Source organism: Lycium barbarum, chromosome 2, assembly GCF_019175385.1.
Source record: "Lycium barbarum isolate Lr01 chromosome 2, ASM1917538v2, whole genome shotgun sequence".
In the NCBI taxonomy this organism is placed as follows: Eukaryota; Viridiplantae; Streptophyta; class Magnoliopsida; order Solanales; family Solanaceae; genus Lycium; species Lycium barbarum.
In genome coordinates this window covers 131760017-131785960 of record NC_083338.1, presented here as the reverse complement: position 1 = coordinate 131785960, position 25944 = coordinate 131760017, and the positions used below count along the sequence as shown (strand labels likewise).

Below are 25944 nucleotides of genomic sequence, written 5' to 3'. Positions count from 1 at the left end.
TGGTTCAAAATGTTTTTTTGAAGGCATTTTGGTTCCGGACTCTTCTTTGAGATTCCTCTGTCAATTAGCATATAGAACCTGTCATTATAAGATAAATCCTGGTCTTAGGCATGTATATTGGACAAACAAATCACCATTTTTTCTATCTTTTTTCCTTTAATATTTGGGAAAACAACACAAAATACCCTTAAAATGCAAAATATTTATCCGCCCATGCTCCTTCCTAAACTAATTTCGCTTTTATCCAGTCGGACGAAAATATTTATCCGAGCACCCCTCGTCCCAAACCCTTCCTCTATGATACCATCTCAATATATATATTTATATACCATGATAGTATCATGGAGCTAAGAGAATGTCTCATTGAAGAACTGAAGCAGCCTCCATGATACCATCTCAGAATGTGATATAATTCATGATGGTATCAAGGAAGACTGAGGAATGTCTCATTGAAGGATTGAGGCAGTCTTCCATGATATCATCTCAATATATGTATACCATGAGTTTCATAGAGGACTGATGAGTGTTTTTGAAGAGATGAAAGAAGTCCTTGTGATACCATCATGGTATATAAGAGGCAGGGTGATATCATGTTGATATCATAATTTTGGGAGCATTTCGACTAAATAGTTTTGGGGGCATGAAAGTAAGGAGGTGTGAACGGTTAATTATTTTGTTTTCAGGGGGCATCGACGTAATTCTTTCCCCTAAATATTTTTGCCACTTTGTCTTCCAACAACCGAATTGTTAGTGCACGACCAGCAGAAGTTGCAGAATTTCTACTGATTTTTAGTTTCTCTGCGAATTTATTTGTTTTCAAGCTAAGAATGTCTTTGTAACTCTGATATATAAGTTTATCTTCATTCTCATATACCAATACTAATCAACGATTCAACATGCCCCCACGTTCTAATATAGTGCGAATTATTGAACTTTTTAATGCTAGTATTTTTTTGAACCTGTGAAAGAAAAAGTAATTAATTTAGGAAAAAATAAACCAAACCCTCCTAAAGGAATTTGATCGTGATGAGTAATGACGAAACACTTTAGAACATTATTTAACTCCACTAGGTGAGCAAGTAATCTCGTTATTACTGTACTAACGAATTGTATTTATGATAGAAAAAACATAATACCAAAATTTATTATATACACTGACAATGATTTTTATTTTATTTTTAATGCTGGAAACGTTGCCATCAACTAATTTATTAAGACACGGTTATTTATTAAATAGGACAAGATTAGATATTAAGATCCAACCTGTGAGGAGATTCTCCTGAGATCCTTTATAGATCCTATCTACTTCTTAGAAACAAATCCTATCGTCTTATTAGTTTTGGTTGAAAAAGAAATATTATATATCCTCTTATTAATTGGTCAAAATGTTTTGGTTGAAGACTTCTTACATTTTAATAAAACATGTGGTTCACGAGGAACATCTAGCAGAAAGTTCTACCAAATCAAAGATAATTGTACAGGTAGTCAAACATCTTTATAACAACGTCGTTTGTTTTGATATTTTTTTTATTAATATAGCGATGCATTATTCTAGAGAACATATAATATAATATAATCCTGAATCTCGCGTACAGTGGGAGCTTATTGCACTGGGCTGCCTTTTTATTTTTATTTTTTATATATATATAATATAACATATAATGAAAGATTGGTTTCACAGAAAACATGACTATTATACTAAAATATTGTTATAAGGTATGACTGTTATAGAAAAGTCTGCCCGCATATTACTTAACATAATGACAACGTGGAGTCACAAAGGAGTTACTCCTTTAATGTGGATACTAGAAAACTTACCTGCGCTTCACGCAGTCGTAAATAACATCACTTTATATATGAATTTTTCTAACATTATCTTATTAAATTTCAATAAAATGTAGGCATATCTAAAAATAAAAATTTAGTAGCCTTTAAATTTTGAAAGTGTTTTATTAGTAGCATTTACATACCTAGATATTAATTATTCTTAAACCAAGATTAAAAAATGACATTCAGATTTACAATCTCATTCTTTCACCTTAATCATAATACATTTAGATTATTTGTTGAAGGTAGTATTAGAGTTAATAGATACACCACCTCTTAAATACACAACAACAACAACAACAACAACAATTAGAATCTCTAAAGAAGGAAAAAGATCAAGAGTAAAATTTATCCAAAATAATAATAAAATCTAAATGAAAAACAAATATCATAACTTTAGTTTCCTATGTATACATATGTTTGATGTAAGAATATAATGATGCAATTTAGTATCATTAAAGGAATTTAATAACGATATTAATTAATGGGGTTATAATAAGGGATATGAAACGTTGAAGCAATATCAATTGTTTTGTTTGAGAGCATGTAGACATATTTATACTTTCTCAATTCTCTTGCTCTTTTTAAAAGTAAAAATAATGAAAAAATAACTAAAATCTAATGTAAATTTAGTACAATTACTCCTACAATTCAAAATAAGCATTTTACGCCTAACAAAAGGCAAAGTATTATATTTAAATTAGCACTGTAAATTACAAGCCGGTAACAAATTAAAAGAATAATAATATATACATCTATCGACTACAAAAAAAATGCATATAACTTTTTTCTTTTCGAGTTCTTTTGGAGTTAATGTCTTTTCGTCTGATGCTGCCGCCACCTATCAGAAACTCATAGATATTTTAAAATCAAAACACAATAAGGAAATAAAATAAATTCTATCATAATATACCTCAGACAAAATACCTCGAGAGACTCTTATTTTCTTTTTGCAAATTTTCACTGTCTCGTGTGATTTACCCTCCAGCTCAACCTACAACCATTTTCCACATAAAAAAGTACATAAATTTTGGATTTTCAAAAACAAAATCAATTAGTACATGAAAAAGCTAACTATAATCGGTTATAGTAGAATTGAAGATAGATGTACTAAAAAGAAAAAGGCATAATATGGCAATAAATCCAATAACGGGGAAAAGGGCAGACCAAATAAGAAGAAAAAACTTTCTATGCAGAGATTTTAGAATGAGAAGAGGAAAAGTAACTTTGTATGCAATGAAAAAATGTGCTCTAATATTTATAGTAGGCAATTCAATTTGTAAATTATGAGGTAATACAATAGGAAGAGTATTAGGTGCATTAATTATCACAAACGTCTTTCCGAAAACTGCATTCAATTTACCGTATATGTTACCAAAAGGAGGTTTTTGGAAAGTTAAACTTGAAAACTTAAAATTGGAAATATGGAAAGACTCCATTCTGCAATAGAAAAGGAACTTATGCAACAGAAAAGACATTTATCTAATTTAATGGCCCATCATAATGTCAATTAAACGTTGTAACCACAAGTTCATTAGTTGAATTGTTCACGTTCACTAGATGATTTTAAAAGAAAAAAATTGTGAAAAATGAGAGAAAAATGATAAATGGCGTTCTTGATCATCTAGAGGTGCCACATCACCTCTCATATGCTTAACTTTATAATATATATATAGATAGATTAAAATTATAAAATTTTGTAGGAACGTATTTTTGGAGAATATTACACGCATATGGTTAACAATATTAAATATATCGAGAATGTTACTCGATATCATTGGTACAGCTTACCTGACGTGAAGTAGCCTGTTGCAATTGCTCGAATATCGAAGAAAATTGGATTTAAGTGTAAAACAAAATTAGTTCCAATCCTACAACATGTTTTAAGTTAAAATAGAAATCATGCTTATTTTGAATTTAATTATGAAACAGTGAAGTTCATATAAGGGGGTTCCGGGTTTGAACTCTGCTGGACGTGAACTCGCTTTTGTTAGGAAGCACTTTACCCCATAATGAGACTTCTCGACACGAATTTGAATTTAATCAAATCCAATGCGGTGAGAGAAGAAATCCATATAAGGGGATGAACTTCACTCTAAGAGGAGGAAAAAATAAAATGGAAGGGCATTAAGTCACATATTTTTTTATTTTATTTTTAAATATAGAAAGATGAAGAGTTGGATGACCAAGTGCAAAAATGCCGATTTTCAGAAATATTCTGCATTGTTTGGTTACGCTGTATGCCTCAGAGCTTGGTCAAAAATCCGTGATGACCAAAAAATCAAACCTTTTTTAAATGCCACTCTCCCAAATGGTATAAATATCCACGCGGGGCCTACTTTTCCCATCACATTCTCCATAATGCTATGTGTTAGTTCTAAGAAATGACTGGCCTATATTTATGGGGAGTATATGCAAGGTAAAAATACTCATTTTCTATTCCCTTTTTATGTGGTGAATTTTTCACTTTTGTTTTAATCAAATGAAAGTGTCCAAAAAAAAATATATAGAATTAATTTTTTTTCTTTGAACATTTGATTACAGTACAAACTTATATTTTAATAGAATAATAAAAATAAAAAACATATGATAAATATTTAAGGCATTCATCTATCCACATTATTCGAAAATAATTTCAAAGTGAAAATTTTCGCTATGTCTAAGGATAATTTTAAACATATAATTTGTTGAACCTCAAAGGTAAATTTAGGCAATGAATTTTGTTCATACTTTATTATGATACTACAATTTATATACTTAATCGATGTGAGAATTCAATTTAAGTAACATGCAATGTAAAGGAAAGAGTTTCTTAGAGCCTGTTTGGATGGACTTATGCCTATAAGCTGCAAACAGCTTATAAGCTAAAAACAATAAGTTGGGTAGTCTAACTTTTTTTTTTGGGCTTATAAGCTGTTTTCAGCTTATAAGCTGCTTTAGATAAGCTAAGTCAAATGAGCCCAATTATTTTTTTGAGCTTATTTTAAGCACAAAATGACTTTAAGCTGGCCAGCCAAACACTCAAAAAAGCTGAAAACAACTTATAAGCAACTTATAAGCCAATCCAAACGGGCTCTTACTATCAGGTCATATAAGAATATCTATAGGTGAGATTTGTAATCCTAAAAGAGAGAAATCAAACTAACTGTTACAATAAACAAATGGACCTGATAATGTAAAATTTCTTTACACTGACAATATATATGACATAAATGCATTTACTATATAGTATTGTTTATACTCCATTCATCCATGAGTAATTTCTCTTATTAATTGTCTTTGATTTTATCTTTTCTAATATGTATATTGTTTCATTATGAAAATATCTCATCTCCTTAAAGTACATTGTTTTATTTACTTTTACTCATATTAGGTAAGGAAGACCATACCATTTTTTTTATTGAAATTTTTTAGAATACGTATATATATGTAGAATAATATCCAAAAGTTTAGTATATTATCACTAGTTAATGTTTTTTTAAAACAAGTTATATAAACATAATTTTAACTTGCCTCAGTGAATTATTACAATATATATCACGTTGATTTTCCTTGGTGCTTTTTGATCATGTATGCAAAATTCCTTTGATTTTTTTGCTTAGTGTATTAAATTGTTCTCTTAATTTTGTCGTGTATAGAATATCAAGTAAAACCGTAGTTTCTTTTGTTTCATCTTTTATCATGTTATAAAGAATAACGTGATTCATTTTAATCTTCATCAAGTAGGTGAATATTTACACTGATTGAACACTTGAAAGATGAATTTGTATGGATTCATGAGTAGGTCATAAATAGATTGATATACTTTTTGCATCTCTAATTCTATAAGATTTGTTAATATAATGACACTTATAGTTTTAATCTATTTGCTTGTAAAATTTTCAAATACATTGTAAAACGAATACTATCGAAATTAATCGTTTAATTTGATGTATGTGTTTGACATAGTGTTGCAATGAGTATTAAAGCATAAAATCTTTCAATGTTAATTGTGGTAACTTAGACAAGTTTTAAGTTATTATTTAATTTTATAGAAATAAATAAAAAATTGTAAAGTCTCATCTCCAATGTAATATCCTGTCATGCTTAGCTGAGAACATTGACCATGAATGGTTTCAGACGAGGTAGGGGTAGGCCAAAGAAGTATTGGGGAGAGGTAATTAGACACGACATGGCGCAGTTACAGCTTACTGAGGACATGACCTTAGATAGGAGGGTTTGGAGGACCCATATTATGGTAGAAGGCTAGTAGATAGTCTCAGTACCCTGCCTTATTAATAGTCGCATTATCGTAGTATAATTTCTTGTGCTCTAATTTATGCTATTATGCTATTATCTGTTATTTCCTGTGCTTTAATTATTCTATGTTATCTGTGTCACTTGCGTTACTTCATTTCCATATTGCTTTGAATCTCTTAGCCGTATCTGACCTCTTTCTATGTTTTTATTGAGCTGAGGGTCTCTCGGAAACAGCCGTCCTACCTTGATAGGAGTAAGGTCTGCGTACACTCTACCCTCCCCAGACCCCACGTTGTGGGATTTCACTGGGTTGTTGTTGTTGTTGTTGTTGCTGCTGCTTAGCTGAGAACATTGATAATTAATTTATTTTTAAAAAATAAAAAAATGCGTATAAATACAATTTAATATTGAACCTTCAACATCTAGTAGAATAATAGGACTGAGTTTACCATAACATTCTCCAAAATTATATGATTGCAGAAGAAAAAAAGGATTTCACCAAATTCATTTCTAGAATTTGGCACTGGCAAGTTGTTTCAAAATTCAGTATTTAGATTAGTCCTTTTTTCATTTGCTACATTACTTTACTACTATTATATAAGCGGCTAAGAGAGGAGCTTCGGTTCAGCCAGGACATTTACCAATATGCCCTTTTGGCAATTCACTGTCTCGTGGTCGTGCCTGCCCGGTATTCCACTGTCGCTGTGGCAATTCACTGACAGCTCATGGAGTAGTTAACCAATTTGCCTTGACTTTCTCTTGACAATCTTGCCATTTTATATTTATATATAGTGACACATAGGCTCTCATCAGTAAGGTATTGAGGTATACTTCAGCAGTTGCAAGATGATTATCTGGTAGTCAGGTCATTATTGAATTTATGAATTGCTTTGAATTTAATATTGAAAAAAATAGTCTTCGTTGAGCACTGGAAAGAAAATTCCAGCTTTCATTATCTTTGCTGCTATTTAGCAGTTTATTCGTGCCATTAAAACAAAATCACCACCTTATGATAGAATTAAATGAATATGCATATCTTTTTCCCGGTTGAAGGAAGTATCATTGAATTTATTTTAGCATCTGATAATTAAATAAACAAACTCATTAAAAAATCCTAATTATTTCACATAGTTAAAATTAATGCAAATAATTTCAATTGTGAATAAATGTAGACTCAACAAGGCATCAAATTATAGATACATAATCAATGAAAAAGAGTAGATTCAAGATATGAAGGTATTGTATGACCAAAATTTTAAAGGGTAAGCAATTTTAATTGGAGTATAATTTTAGATCGAAGTGTTTAGACAGTATTTGCTTTGAAATTAAAAAAACAAAAAGAGGAGTATTTATTAAAATTTAGGTTAAGACCCGGAATCATCTTAGCAGCATCATTAGTAGAAAAAATAATTATGCACTAGATTAAACAACTATTGAACTAAAAAAAAATAGGGATGTTCAATTCTCAAAAAAATTTAAAAATTCAAAATAGCATTTCTTGAACCTGGGCCCGTGCGTAGCATGGAAAATTCTTTACTAGTAAATAATAAGGTAACAGAAAATCTAGTAAGCTTATAATCTTTCAAAGGTCATCGAAGTCCAGAAAATAATTGACTTTTATATCATTTTAAGTAGCTTTTTTCTTTACCCGGTGAATGAATAAAAACTTCACTGGAAATTCTAAAAATACACTTGTCAATCGCTTCACAAATATGAAAAAGACACTTTCCTTTCCTTCCAACCAACAAACAAACAAATTTGCTTTCGTTTCAACGCGTTTCGCATGATCACTAAGGGCCATTTTTGTTCGAATGGTAGGAGATATAATCTCTACATAAAAATCCATAACACGGCAACAATAAATCCAATATAATATCATAAGTGTAGTCTGGAGAGGATAGTGTGTACGCAGACCTTACCTAAAGTAGAGAGATTGTTTACGAGAGACCCTTGGCTCACACCAAGACGAAAAATAGGCAGTTGCAACAAGCAAAAACAATAGTAAGATAATAGGATAACTAAGTCTAAAGAGACAACAGGTAGTAATAGAAATTCAAAAATAAGAAAATAAAAGAATAATCCCAAAACTTCGGGAACTGAAAAGAAAAGTGTCCAATTACCCACTACCCTTCTACTCTGATTCTCGACCTCTACACCCTCATATTAGGGGTGTTCATGGTTCGGTTTGGGACAATACTTGCATTTTGCCCTCAATTCTCCCATTTTATTAAAAAAAACTTTGTGTAATGATTCCAAACTTTAGATGTTTTTTTATCATTATCCCCAAGGCTAGGGTCTTGACTACAAGGAGTTATTCTTTTATGCTTTTTAGGAGAATTACCCATGGAAGAAGTATTAGGGCATTACCATGTGCTTGAGTTGCAGTAAATGGTGATGTTACTGAAGTGTCTTCTATAGAAACCTCCAAATCTACAACCTCTGTCCTTTTCGTATGAAAAATATTAAAAGTTTAGGACCCAAGGAAAGGTTTAAATTCGAAAAAAAAAGACAATCTAAAATCAAATGGCTGACAAAGAAAGGCTAAAAATTTAAGTTAAAGACATTAGACTCTAACATGAGCTTCTGTTAGTAGGTTTACACTTAACACTTAAAAGAGTTAAAAGACTTAAAGACATGGGCTTGAACATATTCTTAAAAACATGGGCCTTAAACAATCATGTGAAATAAGTAGACCAAAAATCAAATTAATGATTAAAAGGTATAAAATATTTATAATTATTTACGAAAAACTAATATTATACATATAAATAATTATAAAATTTATGTATATAATTTATTGGTTTGGTTCGGTTATTTATTCGGTTAGTTTTTAATAGAACCATAACCAAACCAAATATTATCGGTTTTTAAAATTTAAAACCAAATCAAACCAAATGTCGGTTTTATTATTCGGTTTGGTTAAATTTTCGGTTTGGTTAAATTTTCGGTTTGGTTTTGGTTTTAACCAAAACCGTGAACAGCCCTACCTCCTATCAAGGGTCACGTCCTCAGTGAGCTGAAGTGTTCCATGTCCTGCCTAATCACCTCACCTCAATACTTTTTCGGCCTACCTTTAGCCCTCCTCAAGCCCGCAACGGCTAACCTTTCACACCTCCGTAGTGAGGCATCTGCCTCTCTCCTCCTCACATGCCTGGACCATCACGTCCCGCATCTTATCCTCTATAGGGACCACCATAACCTTGTCCGGGATATCTACATTCCTAATCTTATCGCTTTTGGTGTGTCCGCACATCCATCTCAGTATCCTCATTTCCGCTACTCTCATCTTTTGAACATGGAAGTTCTTGACTAGTCATATAGCTTAGTCGGTCTGCATCACTTGTCTCCGAACCAAACGACCCCTAACGATACTGCACCATCAAAGGTTATATAGTGAAGTACTAAGTATTTTTTCATACGTAATTAAATATTTAGGCTTGAATCTTGGGTATAAAATTACCTTTAACCGCGCAAAAGTTTTAAAGTGTTAGCAATTCAAAAAGTTTTAAAACAAGCATTCCAAAATGATTTGAAAAAGATTCACACATTATCAAATGCAAAAAATATTATGCAATTCATTTAAAAGTAGAAGTCCCATGGATGATAGATGCATTTGAAGACATTTGGAAGCTAATGATCAGTACTTTTGACAATGTAAATGGAGTATTATATTATATTCTTAGAACATAGAATCTAATGACTGATCATAGTTTAGCAAAATTTCAACCTCTTTATCATAGTGTTATTTGGGATTCTATTTTTTCAAATTGAGTTGTAAGTGCTACAATAGCATAATTGAGTTGTAAATGCTTCAATACTATCCCTTTGAATATTTGAGTTCGGTTATTTGCGTTAATAAAATAATTGCTTTATGAAAAAAATAATTCACTTTTTGGGAAGGGAATAATATTTGGACGCATGCAATTGGATGATTTAGATTTATGGTAAAAGCAAATTTTCTATGTTATTCTTGCAATTTACGGTGATAACCACCTCCAAGAAAAGTTAAAGAAGGTTAAGGTTGGTTTTCGGTTATAAAAATTGATTTATTGATGTAATTTTCTTTTTTGGTTAAAAAAAAAAGGAAAGAAAAGAAGAGTAATAGAGTCGGAAGGATGAGTATCAAGTTTATTTGTTTCAAACATCGATCACTTTATTTCTGAAAATTAAATCCAAATACGTAGGGACTAGTAAAAGAGTTAGAGCACCCACATTTCAAAAAAATTAAAATTTCACACAAAATTAGACCAAAACAGGAATTTGAATGAAATCATTGTTTTCTCATGCATAGTCGTACTTTACAACCTAAAATTTAAAGGTGACACAATTATTACATGCTACTCGAGCAGAACTCCACTTTCTCTTCAATATACATTTTCTAGCACCCTAAACTTTTTTTTTTTTTTTTGGCACTTTAACTAAATGTTGTTTCTATTAAATTCCTGATTTGACCTTAAATGTGTCTATCAAACACAATCCAACTTACATAGTAACATATATGGTGAGTTTTATTTTCTTTAGTGTTGCGCGTGAATATCAATCGCATCCTATAAATTCAATCAATTAAAAACCCCACACATGTTAATAATACTTCACGTGCCAGGGAGAATTTAGTATTGCCCATAAAGGTCATCCAAAAATAAAAGCTAATTACTTTTATGTCTGTATTTTTTGAAAATTGACATAATTGTCGGGTGCACAAACAGCAAGACTAATTGTAATAGTTACTTTATGCAAACAAAATTACTCCATTATTTTACCATTTCCAGTACTGCTGATAATTGTATAAGTTTATTTTTTGAGCACAGAGAAGTTAAAAATGAAAATCCTCGACTTAGTTAGTCATCATCTTATTCTTTTGCTGATATATATATACTGTAACTTTCAAAGACTAATAAAATATCTTAACTTTGTTAACCGATATCAATTTGATTAAAGTAGGTTAATGATAAAACAAACACGTAAATTAAAGTTGGTAGAGTTTAATTGTAGAGGTACAAGTAAGTTCTCGGACTATATAAGATAGCCGTTGTAATATTTTTTGCATGCTTAACATATACCCAAAAAATGAGGTTGATTCTTATGTCATCACAATTTAGCTCCGTGATTTGTCAATACTCTTTTTAAAGTCGTGTCGTTGCTTTCTTTATTGTTTGGGTATATTTCACTTTACCGGTTTAACCTTTTACTTGTAAGGCTGGCAACCGGTTCCAACCGGAACCGGTTATGGAACCGGTTAAGGAACCGGCCGGTTCCGGTTAAAAAACCGGAACCGGTTAACCGGTTTACCGGTTTTCCACTCCAAACCGGAACCGGTCTGGTTTGGAGTGGTTAAAATCTATTTTTATTTTTATTTTTTGTATTATATATATATATATATATATATATATTATAGTATTTATTAGTATATTGTAGCTATATTTACATATGTTAGACAAGTTTATAATTAAAGTTTAAATATTTACTGACTAACAGACTAACAGCAAGTCAGCAATACAGAATAGTGTTTTTCGTATACATATATATGTATAACTTATATATATAACTTATATATACTTATATATATATAACTTAATATAACTTATATATACTTACATATACTTATATATTTGTATAACTTAATATATATACTTATATATATGTACTATATACTCTATATACTTATATATATGTATAACTTAATATATATACTTATATATTTGTATACATATATACTATATAAGTATATATACTTATATAGTATATATAAATATATATATTAAGTATATAATATATACTATATAAGTATATATACTTAATATATATATGTTATATATTTATATATAATATATATACCAACGTTTTTTTTTTTTTTTTTAATTTTTCACCGGTTTAACCGGTCCGGTTCCGGTTTCCAAAATATTGGAACCGGACCGGTAAACCAATACACGGTTAACCGGAACCGGTTATACCGGTTCCGGTTCCGGTTCCGGTTTAACCGGTTCGGTTACCGGTTAAAACCGGTTAAATGAAACCGGTTGCCAGGCGTACCTTTTAGCATAGAAAAATAATGCACCCTCACTTTTTAAATGAAAAATAAAACTCCTTTAATCAGGTTTTTAACCCGAGAATATTCAACCAACAAAGTTATGTTAACCAACTTAATTAATTGCTTTTTTGGTTAATGCCACGATAAGAGCCATCAACATGAATAGTTATGCATTCCGCTGGTGCTAACATATTGGACAAAAGAAAAAGATCAAAAGATTCACAATCAACTTACACTGAGTTGTGTTTCCCAATTAACCTATATTTTTCATTATTCAGCCGTTATTGCTAATATCGATTTAAAGCTAAGTTCTGTGATGCCCATACCTAAGCAATACTTGGTGCGTGCAGATTTATCTCTAGCAATGTCACTAACGAGGAGATAGACTACAACAATATTTAATCCATATGTCATCTTTGTAGTTTATTAAGAAGATAAATATTCCTTATTTTAAGAGCTGATTTTCCATTGCATAGCCAAGAACTTAAAGCTATGGTAGCTAGTGCCACATCAACTCCGTTACTGTCTATGAGATTAAGCTCTCGAGCATAGAAGTGGAGTTAGAATCTTAAGTTTATGAGTTCTGAACTTGTCACCGAATTCATAATTGTCATAGTTATTGGTCTCACAATTAGATATTTATACATATTCATTGAATTTTCTAATACAAATACAAAATATAAACAAAAGTTATTCCTAATACAAATACAACATGTAAACAAAAGTTATTAAGTTCAAAAGCCGTAATTAATACTCTCCCTCCACCCCTGCTCTAGCACGGTAGTACCATAACGTAAATCTATTATTCCATCAATGATTGTTACTTAATTGGCACTAAAAACACTTGGAATATTGTATTGGAGCCATGCGTTGTTACAGTGAGGATAACAAGATCTACAAAATAAAATGAGTTAAACCACGCATTCAAATTCGTACAAGAGAAAACTAAATAAATTAAAGACTTCTTTTTTTTTTTTCCCACCAAAGGACAGTTCCTTTCCCTTTCAAAAGGCGACGGGACTGTTATTTTCCAACACTCAAGTTTTGGAGATCATAAAAGAGAATTTATTCTTATTCAAGAGACATTCAGAAAACGAATTAATTCAAAGTGACTATCAGTACGTGAAACATAAAACAAATATGCCAATATATTGAAATTCAAATAAAAATCAGGGAAAAGATTTGAAGTTCAATAACTTAAATTCGTTTTTTGAAAACAAAGAACAAATCAAATCTAGATTTCAACTAAAAAAATAATCTTCTTTTGATATTTCTAAAATTTAATCCCAAACAGACAATTTAATCTGAAGTTCATGCAACCAACCCAACTAATTTGAAGCGAGAGTTAGATTGATTATTAATTCAGAAATAGCAAAATCATTTTAGAGACAGTAATTATATACTACCTTCGTCCCAAAATAAGTGCAACTTTAGCAAAAAAAAAAAAATTGTTCAAAATAAATGTCACCTTAAGAATTCAAGACAAAACTTAATAGGGTGTTTTTCAACTATGCCCTTAACATTAAAGAGATAGTCTTCTTTAATATTGCTAAATTCTCAAAAATCATCTAATAAAAATGGGATAATTTAGTAAACTTTATACTGTGTTTTGTTTATTGATTTCTTAATGAGCGTATTTTGCCAAGACAATACTTATTTTGAGATGGAGGATAACATGTACTCCATACCCTTTTATGTAATTTCAGTCGAATTTTTTATACCCCTACGTCACCCTTTTAGAGCCCTATCCACTGCTCTCACACGGTAATAGAGTTTAAGTCTTTATCCTAAAAGTTTCCTCCCTCTTTATTTTTTTCCTTAACAACTCTTCTGACATTCTTCAACTCTTCTACCCTTTTTGTCATTTCAGACAATACAAAGAAAAAAACAAACAATAATAATAAATAAATAACTACTCCTAAATAAAACCAGAGAGTAGAACTTCTTCTCTGCTAGTATTTTTTCTTTTCTCATTTAAAAAAAGAGAGATAGTAGAAAGTACTCTGGGCTGATTTCCGATCATTTTCTGGGTGACTTAGTGTGTACATATACATAAAGTTGTGTGGTGGAAAATGGATTTAGTGGAAGGTGTTGGGGAAAGTTCGTCACCACCAAGAAGTTTTGGGAGCTGTGCAGTAGTTTATGATATAAAAAACGATGTGTATAACCGTCTTGTAGAAAGTGGAAATGCAGAAGCAGTTACTAATCCAGAGTTGCTTCGTGAACAGTTGGATTCTCACTTCTCTCGCTTGCCTGCTAGGTTTCATATTAATATTCTACAACTTTATTTCCTTTTAATTACTTTTTCAGTCAATGTCCGATTAATTAATTAATGCGCAACTATATCTGTTTTCTGGATTGTTTTTGATAAATAAAAATAAAAAAAGTCGTCGAATGAGTGGAATTTCCAGAGTTAATTTTCTTTATATATGCCTTTTAAATATTTTAAGTTATTAATTATTGTAATTTATACTACTTTTTATGTATTTTTTAAATATGTAAATTATTTTTCAGAAAACTTAACGGTTGTATGCCCGAATTTACGGTCAAAATAAAGAAGTTTGACTCTTGAAATCAGAACTGTTTCAAATAAATTGGGACAGACTGGTGTAAAAATATGAGTGTCTCTGGATCAAGTGTTTGAGCCTCGGTGTATTTTCCGTAGTTTTCGTTTCTATCTCTATTTTTGAGCCGGAATGGGGGACTATGTGGTGATTCAACAAGCCAGTAGTATAAGGTTGTGTTTAGTTTTAATAATTGAGCTATTTTTGCTAAATGATTAAAGTAGTCAATTATCATTTCGGTATTTCCTTTTTAAACCTGCTTTGAACTGCGTTACTTGAACCGAGGGTCTATTGATTGGAAACAATCTCTCTATCTCCATGAGGTAGGGGTAAGGTGTGTGTACACTTAACCCTTCCCAGACCCCACATGTGGGATTTAACCGGGTATGTTGTTGTTGATTAAAGTAGTCAATAAAGTTAGCCCTATTTTTGTACAAAAGCTAAATGCTGGTGGTGATTATTACTTGATTAAGAAAGTCAGTTTATAAGCAAATGTTTAAACCAGCTCTAAGGTTTTGGTTCAATGTCAAAGGCAGTCAACACATGATGTTTTAAAGTCGAACCTCACGAATTTGCGTTCTGCTGGGGAACCACGTATGATATTTAAGGCTTATCCTCTGAGTTCTGAAGCTGAAAATAGCATTTTTTTTTGTCGGTTGTGGAAAGAAAAAAGAAATAATTCAGACCAAAGAAGGCTCGTATAATTTAGTTGTGATGGACTTAAAACTTGTTTCTTGTGGATATAGTTATCTAATTTGGTCGATTATGGTAGTTGTGTTAGATTGTCAGAATATGAGCTTTTAATACTTTTAACAAGTAGCATATGAATATGTGATGGTTTTGGAACCTTTTAACAAGAATGTGTGTTTTATGATGGATTTGCTCTTCTAAATATGTGTGGTAATTTAGTGTTAGCCAGTTATTTAACAATATCTTTGACGCTTCAGTTATGGGTTGGATATTAATGTGGATAGAGCAGAAGATGTGTTGTTGCATCAGAAGATTCTTGGTAGAGCAAAAGATCCCGATAACCGGCCTGTTTATCATGTCCGATTTTTGGAGGTACTAACTCCATTCATCACACATAGCTGCAAGTCCACTACTACTTCGATACCATCCGATATTGCTGGAGGATCCTGTGTTGTTTAATTGTATACTGTAATTTTCCTAAATGCCATAGTTACTTTGTAGCTTTAAAATGCCTGCATTAATCATTTTCAATTTCTTTCTCGCATGCAGCAGTGGATCTCTCTTTTACTGATTTGATTGCTTTACGTGATGTTTCTGATGGTGAATGATAGTTGATATGCCATCTGATTTAAGTATATGCTATTTGAATATACTTATGCACCCTTAAGATCACTTCTCTTTTTATTCTTTTGAAATGGTAATTGTCCCTTAAGATCATTTTTCTTATTGATTTGAATCATTTCACTTGGTGGTTTTGTAGAATCATTGTTTTTTTTTTTGCTGGATTCTCCATTATTTAGTTCTCCACCATTATGTATTCATCTCCATTTTGTTCGTGGTTCCAACAAACCTCTGGGATTTTTCTTGACCAATTAAAGGAAACACACCTTTACTAATGAATCTTTCCTTCGTTACTACGCTACTGTAGTTAATTTATCCAATATAAAAGACAGAAAAGAATACGGTTGAGTCATTGTTCATATGCCATCTGAATTAGGTATCTACTAGTGAAATAATATGACAAGATCATAATTATGTCATATTGGATGTATATCACTGGTGGATTCGTGCTCTTTGTAGATTACATTATGTTTCATTGCATTTGAATATTTATCTTGCGAACTTTGTAGTCTGAATAGGGATGATAAGTTTCCTCTAGAAATTGGTTTCTTGTTTGATGTACTCTTCTATTGATTGTACACCTGATACTCATTTTCATTGTGGCGTTACTTCACAGAATTATTGGAATAGATTTGATGATGCGGAAGGTCAGGATGACTTCAATGATTTTCCAACCTCAAAGACAGGTGGCAACTTAAATGATGAAGGGATAAGGTGACTTTTATAAGTTTGACAACTCTTATGTGGTAATTTTTATCTGACAAGGAACTTAGTTTTACCTAATGGGTTAGACTAATATGCTTTATCTTGCTTTCATCTGCCTACGTGCTGCTGCTTTACTAAATACAGGAATGGTATGAATGATGTTGAAACTTGCTTTAAGCTTGGGGACCTAAATTTGGATGTTAGAAAGAATTTCCATGACAAAGAGGAAATTCCGGCAGAACATTCTACCAGAAGGTAGTTTCAGGGCAAACTTCTATGATAATTTCTCCCCTCAATTTGTCTTCTTTCTTTGTTATTTTTATTTTGAAGTGTAAATTTTAAGTAGCAAAGCATCTAGAAACGGAGGATAATGAAGTATTACTCCTAAATTTTGTTTTGAATATGAAAGTTCCTCTGAAAATTTTAGATGTGATATTTATTTAACTTGAATTATAGTATTTGCAATATCTCCAATTACTGAATGTAATGTAGAGCTAGAACAACTTTTCATTTATTGAATACTTCTGCATCCAAGATTATGTGAATGAGAAAATCACGCTCAAAGGATTGAGAAATAATGTGCGGCCAAAGAAATATGAGTGTGATCCTCAAAAAGTGAATCCTACTACGTAGAGGGAGAATTACTTCCTCTAGTGTGAGAGGTAAATCAAGCATTTAAAAGTTGAAGTAAAATTTGTAATTCCAAAATCACTTGTAGAATCATATTGTTAGTCAAAATCTCTTTGGTGATAAAGCATGCCAGTAAATCCATCTACTTTGTTAGCCACAATTTTCATCTCCTGTTTGGTTAAAACTTGCCTGGAGCCCTGGACACTAGATTCATCACCATGACATTTCCGCTTTCCACCATTATGCTATGCATTCATTCAACTGGTGATTTGTCTAACTCATTTATCATGATCATCCAGCTGTCTTTATTTGCGGGATGGATTATGAAATGATCAAGCACTGACGCTTTGTCAATCTTTGTAGAATTTTTTTACAGTTCTAGCCTTTTTATGTTGCTTTCCAAGCTTATCTGACTCTGCTGTGTCAACATTTGTCCTTTCTACATACTTCGATTTTTGTAATGTCTACTGCAGTTATGTTCTATTTGCTTCTGACTTTTGTGTGTTCAAGTCATTTGTATGTTTGATGGCTATTCTGTAATTATTACAAGTTCAAAGAAATCTGCAATGACTTTGTCATTTATGCCTGTAGCTCTTAATGTTTCTGACATCTGAATCTCAAAAGCAGATTCCAAGTATCCGGCAATATATTCAGTAGTTGACCACCATTAGTTGTAGTGCAGGCATGACGTTTCACATATTCCAATCCATGAAGTTGTCTTTTCCACCATTGACAAACCCAAACTTCTTAGTCAGGTAACCACAAGAGGGTTCATATGCTTGGTATACTTAATTGAATTCCTTCATAGTTTATTGCTGTGCTCTTTGATGTTTTTGTGTGTGATCTCTTTGTGTTTGCTGTGGGTGGAATACTGAAGGCGGAGATCACTTGTAGAAGGATTTATAGCATGTTAATTCTATCAACCGACTACTATTGCTAGCTGATGGACTTCTTAGGAAATTGCCAAAGCACGTCGAGTTTAATAAAAATTCTAATAGACATTTTTGCTGGATTCTCCTCTTTGTGTATTAATCCTTTATATGTTTATCCATATCTGTGGCTTGTGCTGGGACAAACCTTTCTGCTTTCTCCTTCACCAATTAAAGGAAACAAAGATTTATGTTGAAAATTTAATTAAGTAATGAAAGTTTTGCCCTCTCTAAAATTTTAAGCTTTCAGATGAGGTGGTCACATACTTCAACATGGATCAGATTCAGAGTCCCCATGTCATGTTATCCATGCTTATGTTAACTAGGCCTGAGCGTGCGGAGGGGTGGGGTGGTTAGATTGTCCCACATTGGTTGAGGAATAGGATGTTGTTTTCTTATATGGTCTTGGGCAATCCTCTCCTCATGAGCTAGCTTTTGTATTTGAGTTAGGCCAAACAGTTCACGCTTTACTGCTGAATCTTTCGTCACGTTCAATAATTTTATAGTTTGATTTCAATATAAAGACATAGACGTTCAATCGTACCTGGTTTTTGGTTCTTTGGGAAAATATTACAGAACTCTTCCAAAGGTTCATCTTGTTTTAGTTTTTCATATTTTTGTCTTTGAATGCATATATCCTTGCGGTTTTGCATAATGTTTTGTTGAGATCATTTGGTTATAATTCTTTTTCCCTGAATGATGTTCGTGAGAATTCATTTGGTTATAATTCTTTTTCCCTGATTAATGTTACGTCATGTTCTCTAACTGACTGCTTTCCTATTCTAGCTCTCTGCTTTACTTTCTGACATAGGGCTTAATATCCGAGAAGCTCATGTGTTCTCAACAACTGATGGGTACTCATTAGATGTATTTGTGGTGGATGGATGGCCTGTTGAGGTATGCTTTGTGTTGCTCACCATTATTTAGTAGGTTTGATGTACAGATTCTAACATCTTGTTTCATAGAGTTTCTGCATTACCATCTTCTTTTGTGGAGTTTTCCGGTGGGAGTTCTTAACTTAGCAGATCTCAGTTTCGGGGTTTAAAGAAAGAATGATTTAGGGGGTTATATGATTATGCTCATAATTTAGTCTCTCAATTTACTATTTCTATCCCCAAAGTTTTATAAGTATGCTGAATAATGTCTTGGCGTTTTGGTTAATTATCATGAGATATAAGGAAAACGTTTCTTTTCAAAAAAATAAAAATATATCTACACACACACACACACACACGAGGAGAATCTTCCATTTGGTCAACACAGGGTAGTGTAAACCTCAGTAAAAGTGAGCATTGTGATTATATTTCTTGCATGGCAGGTGTCTGTGCTGTGTGCAAAAGTTGCTGACTTTGCCATGTTATGGTCAGGATACAAAGGCTTTGCATGAAGAACTGGGGAAAGCAATTTCCAGAAGTGAGGTGATTCTTTTTTTATTTCTTCTTGTTGTGATGTTTCCTTTAACTCTTAAGCTTTTGCTGTGGAGTTCCGCTGAATAATCAGTTTCGGGATTGCTTGTTTGTTACTACTCAGCTCTTTAAGAATAATAATCATTTTCTAGAACATAACTGCACTTGATAAATGCAAATTAAGAATTGAGGCGGGGAGGGGGGGGGGGGGTGAGTTTGGTTTATGTTTCAGATGCTTTTTCTATTATCTGGAAGGGTAATTTGAGCTCAACTAATGTAGCCTTTTCCTACTTAAGGTGGCATAGGCTAGGCCATGAGTAACTACTTTGAAAAGGGGGTAGACCGTAAGTAATTAGATATATATAGCTGCCATAATCTTGAGATCTCCAGTTGGCCATCATCAATTTACTTCTAGCTGATATGTGATGTGTACTGTTTATTATAACCAATTTTTCTTCATCAAAAAAAGATATGTGATGGGTACCGTTATTAGAATCTACGCAGGACCTACTTCGGAGTCGTATTATTTCTCATTAGTGTTGTGTAATATACTTAACAAGTTGTAATGATCATATATGCTGGATGGCACAGGGGACGTGGTCTGGTTCATCTCATTCAAAGTCAGCTCTTGAAAAAACTATAGTCGCGCGATCAAAACCTGAAGACTGGGAAATCGATAGAAGATTACTGAAGATGGGAGAAAGAATCGCATCAGGATCTTGTGGCGATTTGTGAGTTTATGATTGTATTCCTCAAGTGGTTTTGCATGAATTCGGGCTCCCAGCTTTCTGTGACCTTGTCTTCTAAATGTTTACTCATATGAAGGTATCATGGGATGTATCTTGGTATGGATGTTGCAATCAAGGTCCTTAGATCTGAGCATTTGAATGACACATTGGAAGATGAGTTCGCTCAAGAAATAGCAATTTTGAGGTGAGTCATGTAGCTTTTATGTCTTATGAAGCTTATTTAGTCTAGGGGATGAGACGAAAGTTACTGGGTTGCTTCATCCTTCTCATGTGCATTGTGTTGCCTACTAGAGGGATTATATTAACTTGTAGGGCGAACTCGACATTGATTCCAGGATGAAGACTTGTTTGGTAAGAGATCAAGAGACTGGAGCACTCCTTTATTGCATGAAAATCAAGAAAAAAGTTCCAAAGATTTATAAGATGGATACAGGAACCTCTTTATGTGTAGATACTGGTACTACGCGATCTTGTAAACACTGAGTTAGATAACATGGCTTTTCTCTGTCATGTGATTTCATGATACTAAAGAAAGATAGTGATTAGAGTGTGCATCAATTATTCAAAACTTTTTTTTCTTTTAACAGGCATAGTTATTATTGGTAATATTATGTGTTGTAATATTTTGTAAATGGCATATTCATTTATATACAACAACCTCAATGCAGCTTTACACGTGTTGTAGTCTATCTACTAAAAAAACTGCAGGCACATATATCATGCTCATAAATGTGGTCCACCTCTCAGATCTTCTCCACGATTTTAAAATTTGATCTTATTGCAAACAGGCAAGTTCAGCACAAAAATGTTGTTCGTTTCATTGGTGCATGCACAGATTCGCCTAATTTGTGCATAGTTACAGGTATGATTCTTGCTGGGACAAAAGTTGCACGGTTTCTTTGAGATTGTTATTATAATCATTTTATGGCTTTCTGGCTGTCTTTATCTGCAAAATCATATTGCACATTAGCCACTGCGTGCAGAGGCGGATGAAGCACATTAACTAGGGGTTCAATTGAACCCCAAACTTTCAATGTGGGGTACAAATTTATGTGTAAAAATTTACTAAAATGACAATAAATAGTAGATATGAACCCCTAACTTTAGACATATAATGGCTCAATGCTAAAAAATTAGAAGCTTGAACCCCTAAAGTTCAAATCTTAGATCCGTCTCTGACTGCGTGGTAGTATACTGAACTACTGAAGAGTGTGTTTGGCTGTTCGATGCTGCAATATTTCCTGTATTTTATTATTTCATTTAGTTGCACCATCTAGTTATTGTTATTACACGTACATTATGTGCGGATACGGATAAGTATGAGATTTAGAGAAAAAATTGTTTTAGAGAACTCCTAATTAGGCTTAAGAGACAAATTACTCACTCAGTAATGAACTGAAATTGTCCCAAACAAAATGGAATTATAGAGGATTCATATCGCCACCCCAACTAGCATGGTTAAATGATTGATTGATGTACTGATTGCTTTTGCAAACAAGAGAATGTGGTCCATTGCATGTATCTCTTGTCACCTTTTTTTAATTTATCAATGCAAGGTAGTGTGCTCATGATGCTCAAATTCTGAAATATTCACATACTGTGGATGTCTTTTTTTTCAAAGATATAAGTGACTGGACTTTAGTCAGCTGATGATAATAATAAATATTAACTTATTCTTGTGTTTTTGGAGAAACTTATTCTTGTGTTAATGCTGGTCGTTTGTGTAGAATATATGCCTGGTGGGAGCTTGTATGATTACTTGCATAAAAACCATGTCGTATTAAAGCTCTCGCAATTGCTAAGCTTTGCAATTGATGTCTGCAAAGGAATGGAGTACTTGCATCAAAATCATATTATTCACAGGGATCTGAAGACGGCAAATTTGCTTATGGGCTCAAACAATGTAAGTTTCTCAAGCAATGAAGTAATTCCATCCTTAATCTTGTTACAACTTGGCTTCATGGGCACTGAGCCTTTTTCCTTTAGTCAGAAATCAATCTTTATCTGTGATTCTTCAGCATTTCTTCAGTTTCTACTTTCTTAAGAAATGATATGTTCAGTGCTTACTCTATTGAACTGGAGGTTTGCTATAACTGGTACTATGTCGTAATGGGATTGGTTGAATTATAACTGCTGGAAAAGGAATGCCCTTTTTTTAAAAAGATTTTTTAGTGACAAGGAATTCGTGATGTTATTATTGAGGAAAGAACTGGATTCTCACTCACTGTAAAAATGAGAGCTGTTGAATTATTATGGATCTTCACACCTAGCATGTTTACCACGGATTAATTCTTGCACCTATTTGTTTCTCCTCTTCTTTTTAAGTGCTCATTATTTGAATGTGTACGTGTTCTATTAACTAGTTTTGCATTATCTACATCATGGTTATTTTGATTGACTTTATAATCTGTGGTAAGGTTGTTAAAGTGGCAGATTTTGGTGTTGCTCGTTTCCAAAATAAGGGAGGTGTCATGACAGCTGAGACCGGAACATATCGATGGATGGCCCCTGAGGTCTGACTATCTTCTTTTCTAAATCCGGCAATTATTTGATTCAGGAGAATATCAGATATGTGGCCGTACCCTGATAAATCAGTTAAATATACAAGTAACTACTTTGGGTGTAAATGGAATGATTCATATATGCTGATTTTGATAATATTCCTAACGCTTGGCTCGGATAACCATTTGAAACTTCTCGTGATTCATATATGCTGATTTTGATAATATTCCTAACGCTTGGCTTGGATAACCATTTGAAACTTCTCGTCCTTTGCAATCCATAGTTTTTTATGCTCCAAAGATCCCTCTTATTTTCTGAATTTCATTGAATCTCACTTGTAGATTGAAGGCTAACACTTTTATTACTGTATTAGTTAAGTAACTTCTCTTCCTATTTACTGAATAACATAACATGTATAACAATAAAAAAAATTGACATGGTTGTACCAGGGTGCTCGAGACACTTGGGAAGTCTTTTCATTGGTACTGATGCCCCTTTCTCATGCAGCTGTTATCACTTATCAGCATGCTGGAAATATGTGTGTTTCCTTAAAGTTAGAGGGACACCTTCAGGAAACCTTTTCAAACTATGTTTTTGTTTAGTTCACGAAGGGGTAGGGCTCTTCTTGATCTAAGCTATGATTTTCTGAAACTGCCTGCTTATAGCAAAATTTCAATGATTGATTATTCAGAGTTCTATAATAATATGGCTTTCATAGACGTGGCATTACTAAGTTTGCGCAAGATCTTGCTCATGGTTCCGTGCTTCTCCTATGATGGAGTAGCCTATATGCTTTCTTCGTTTTGCTTCACCCTGTTTGAGGATAAATAATTAACACCATCGGCTGCTTTTTGTGGTGTCTAATGTATATGAGTATATTACCGCGTTATAACTATCTTGCGCGGCTGCAAACTTGGTCTATTAAACTTCTCTTTTACTTTTAGGTCATCAATCATCAGCCCTACGATCAGAAAGCAGATGTGTTTAGTTTTGCCATTGTCCTTTGGGAGCTTTTAACAGCAAAGGTAGTGACTAGTCATGAAAAAGGTCACATGATTGCTATCAGAAGTTGAGTTTGTTGTCCTCCTTTGATTCGTGTACTTTTTGATGCTACAGGTCCCATATGATGCCATGACCCCAGTGCAAGCTGCACTAGGAGTGAGACAGGTCTGTATAGCAAATTTGTATTAGCATGTGGAGCATGCTGTGAATCATATTTTCCTTTTAAGCAAGCTTATCTATGTTGTTTTAGGCATCTAAAGCCTTCGCATTTTGAGAGTGGAAGGACTCCTTGCATAATTGTGCTGTAAAACTTACATGGATATGAAGTTTCTGTAGGGCTGTAGGTTGGTTAATGTTAGCCTCATCACACGCTACCTGCATGTTACGAACCCTTAAACAAAATGAGCTTCCTTTTATCTTAAATGATAGTGCGCATAGCTAGATGCTTCCGTTTGTGTAAAGGTCTTAGTCCTTCTAACAGTCCTACGTCCATGGATCTTGAGTGGATGTGAATAGTTGGAAATAGACATGCATGAGCTAAATATCGATGCATGCGATATCTATATTATGTGCATAATTGCTCATAAATCCATTACATAAATGAAGGATACTTACTTTAGGAAAGAAGGAATACTTGCTTCTCCCATGCCATCTGTTATATTTCATTCTAACTTGTCTCTGAGTTTACCGTATTTATGTTATGTCTCCTAGGGCCTGCGACCCGAGCTTCCAGAGAATGCACACCCGAGGCTGCTAGACTTGATGGAGAGATGTTGGGAGGCCATCCCCAGTGATAGACCCAGCTTCTTTGAGATACAAGTTGAGCTTGAACTACTCTTACAGGAAATTGAGGTAAAAATGTCTATTTGTAATAATTTGATCCAATATCCCTTAATTAAATTACCATTTCTATAATGTATGTCTTCCATTAAAATCCTTTAACGATATCTGTGATGTGTATCTCATACAGGATTCCATAGAGGCATCAAATGGGAGCTGAGTGATGTGCTACATATATTGGACTAACGACACACTTTTAACAGTAACAAGAGAGGATTTTCTTTTACCAGGCCAACGTATATACGCGAACCTTTACTTTTTTGGTGAGATCTATGTGACAAGCGAAAGATATACAGTGCACTGCTATTGGCCATTTTGGAGTTGCGAGTAAAGGTGATTCATTTTCTGGTAACACGTTACTGCATCAAAAGTACCACTAACATCCTTGTAAAATCTTTCTATTTTCCTTTTTGAGGAGAATGTAATGGCTTCTTTTCGGGTGGGGGTGAGGAGTTTGGTTGAGAATTTCACTAGTGTACTTAGCATTTTCTGTTTTAGTATGAGTTTGGTTCAAATCAACTTGTTGCCTTTTACTTTCTGTCAAAATAGATAATTACGTATAATATTTCCCAACATTCTAGGAGTATTAATTGAAATAACGATTTAGCATAATTTTAGAAATATACAACTTATTTTTTTCTACCAAAAAAAAAAAAAAAAAAAAGAAAGAAAAGAAAAAGAAAAAGAAATATTGGTTTTCATAAGAAGAAAAATAATCATAAATTAAAGAGCAAAACTAAAGAAATTAATAAACGGTTGTAAAATCAACCTAAAAGAGCTAGTACAATATATTAAAAGATAAAAGCAAGAACAATAAAGAGAGACAAGAGAAGAGAGCTTTATTATTCATCTAAGTATGTTCAAGTGTGTATGATATGAATTCATATGCCTCTATTTATAGTGGTGCATAAAGGCATATAGAAGGGTAGCTATTAGTATGACATTCAACATATTAGAATGTGGGGAAGATCATGGGTGAAGTGGGAGACATTACATTAAACCTTTGAGTTCATGGAGGAGGTTGGAATTTACTTCTAGAGTGGTGGACATCCACACTTATTATTTCATAACACTCCTCCTTGGATGTTCATGTCTTAATAGATAATGTGCCTCGTCAAAATCTTACTAGGAAAAATCCAGTGGGAAAAATTCTAGTGAAGGAAAAAGAGTACACATATCTCATAATACGCATTGCTAGATGCCTCATTAAAA

At 32.8% G+C, this 25944-nt stretch overlaps 1 protein-coding gene across 2 annotated transcripts; it reads left to right on the top strand.

Annotated features, from left to right (window-relative positions):
• Positions 1-13929: 13929 nt before the first annotated feature.
• On the top strand, positions 13930-25251 carry LOC132627294 (serine/threonine-protein kinase STY46-like). Of its 2 annotated transcripts, none has more exons than XM_060342563.1 (16): positions 13930-14354; positions 15606-15720; positions 16586-16683; positions 16819-16929; positions 17987-18059; positions 19020-19130; positions 19601-19651; positions 20231-20370; positions 20465-20572; positions 21177-21250; positions 22116-22291; positions 22806-22901; positions 23835-23915; positions 24007-24057; positions 24604-24744; positions 24863-25251. In XM_060342563.1, exons 1-16 carry the CDS (start codon positions 14167-14169, stop codon positions 24890-24892), a joined length of 1644 nt encoding a protein of 547 aa, XP_060198546.1. In that variant the 5' UTR covers positions 13930-14166; the 3' UTR covers positions 24893-25251. The 2 variants fall into 2 exon arrangements, with proteins under 2 accessions (XP_060198546.1, XP_060198547.1); XM_060342564.1 differs by lacking the exon at positions 13930-14354 and adding an exon at positions 14440-14831.
• The last annotated feature ends 693 nt before the right edge of the window (positions 25252-25944 follow it).

Bases quoted from the DNA above. Each gene is read 5' to 3' on its own strand.
- LOC132627294 (XM_060342563.1), top strand. From the start codon at position 14,167: ATGGATTTAGTGGAAGGTGTTGGGGAAAGTTCGTCACCACCAAGAAGT. The intron at 16,684-16,818 runs GTGACTTTTATA...TACTAAATACAG, and splicing joins TTAAATGATGAAGGGATAAG to GAATGGTATGAATGATGTTG. The intron at 18,060-19,019 runs GTAACCACAAGA...TTCCTATTCTAG, and splicing joins AACCCAAACTTCTTAGTCAG to CTCTCTGCTTTACTTTCTGA.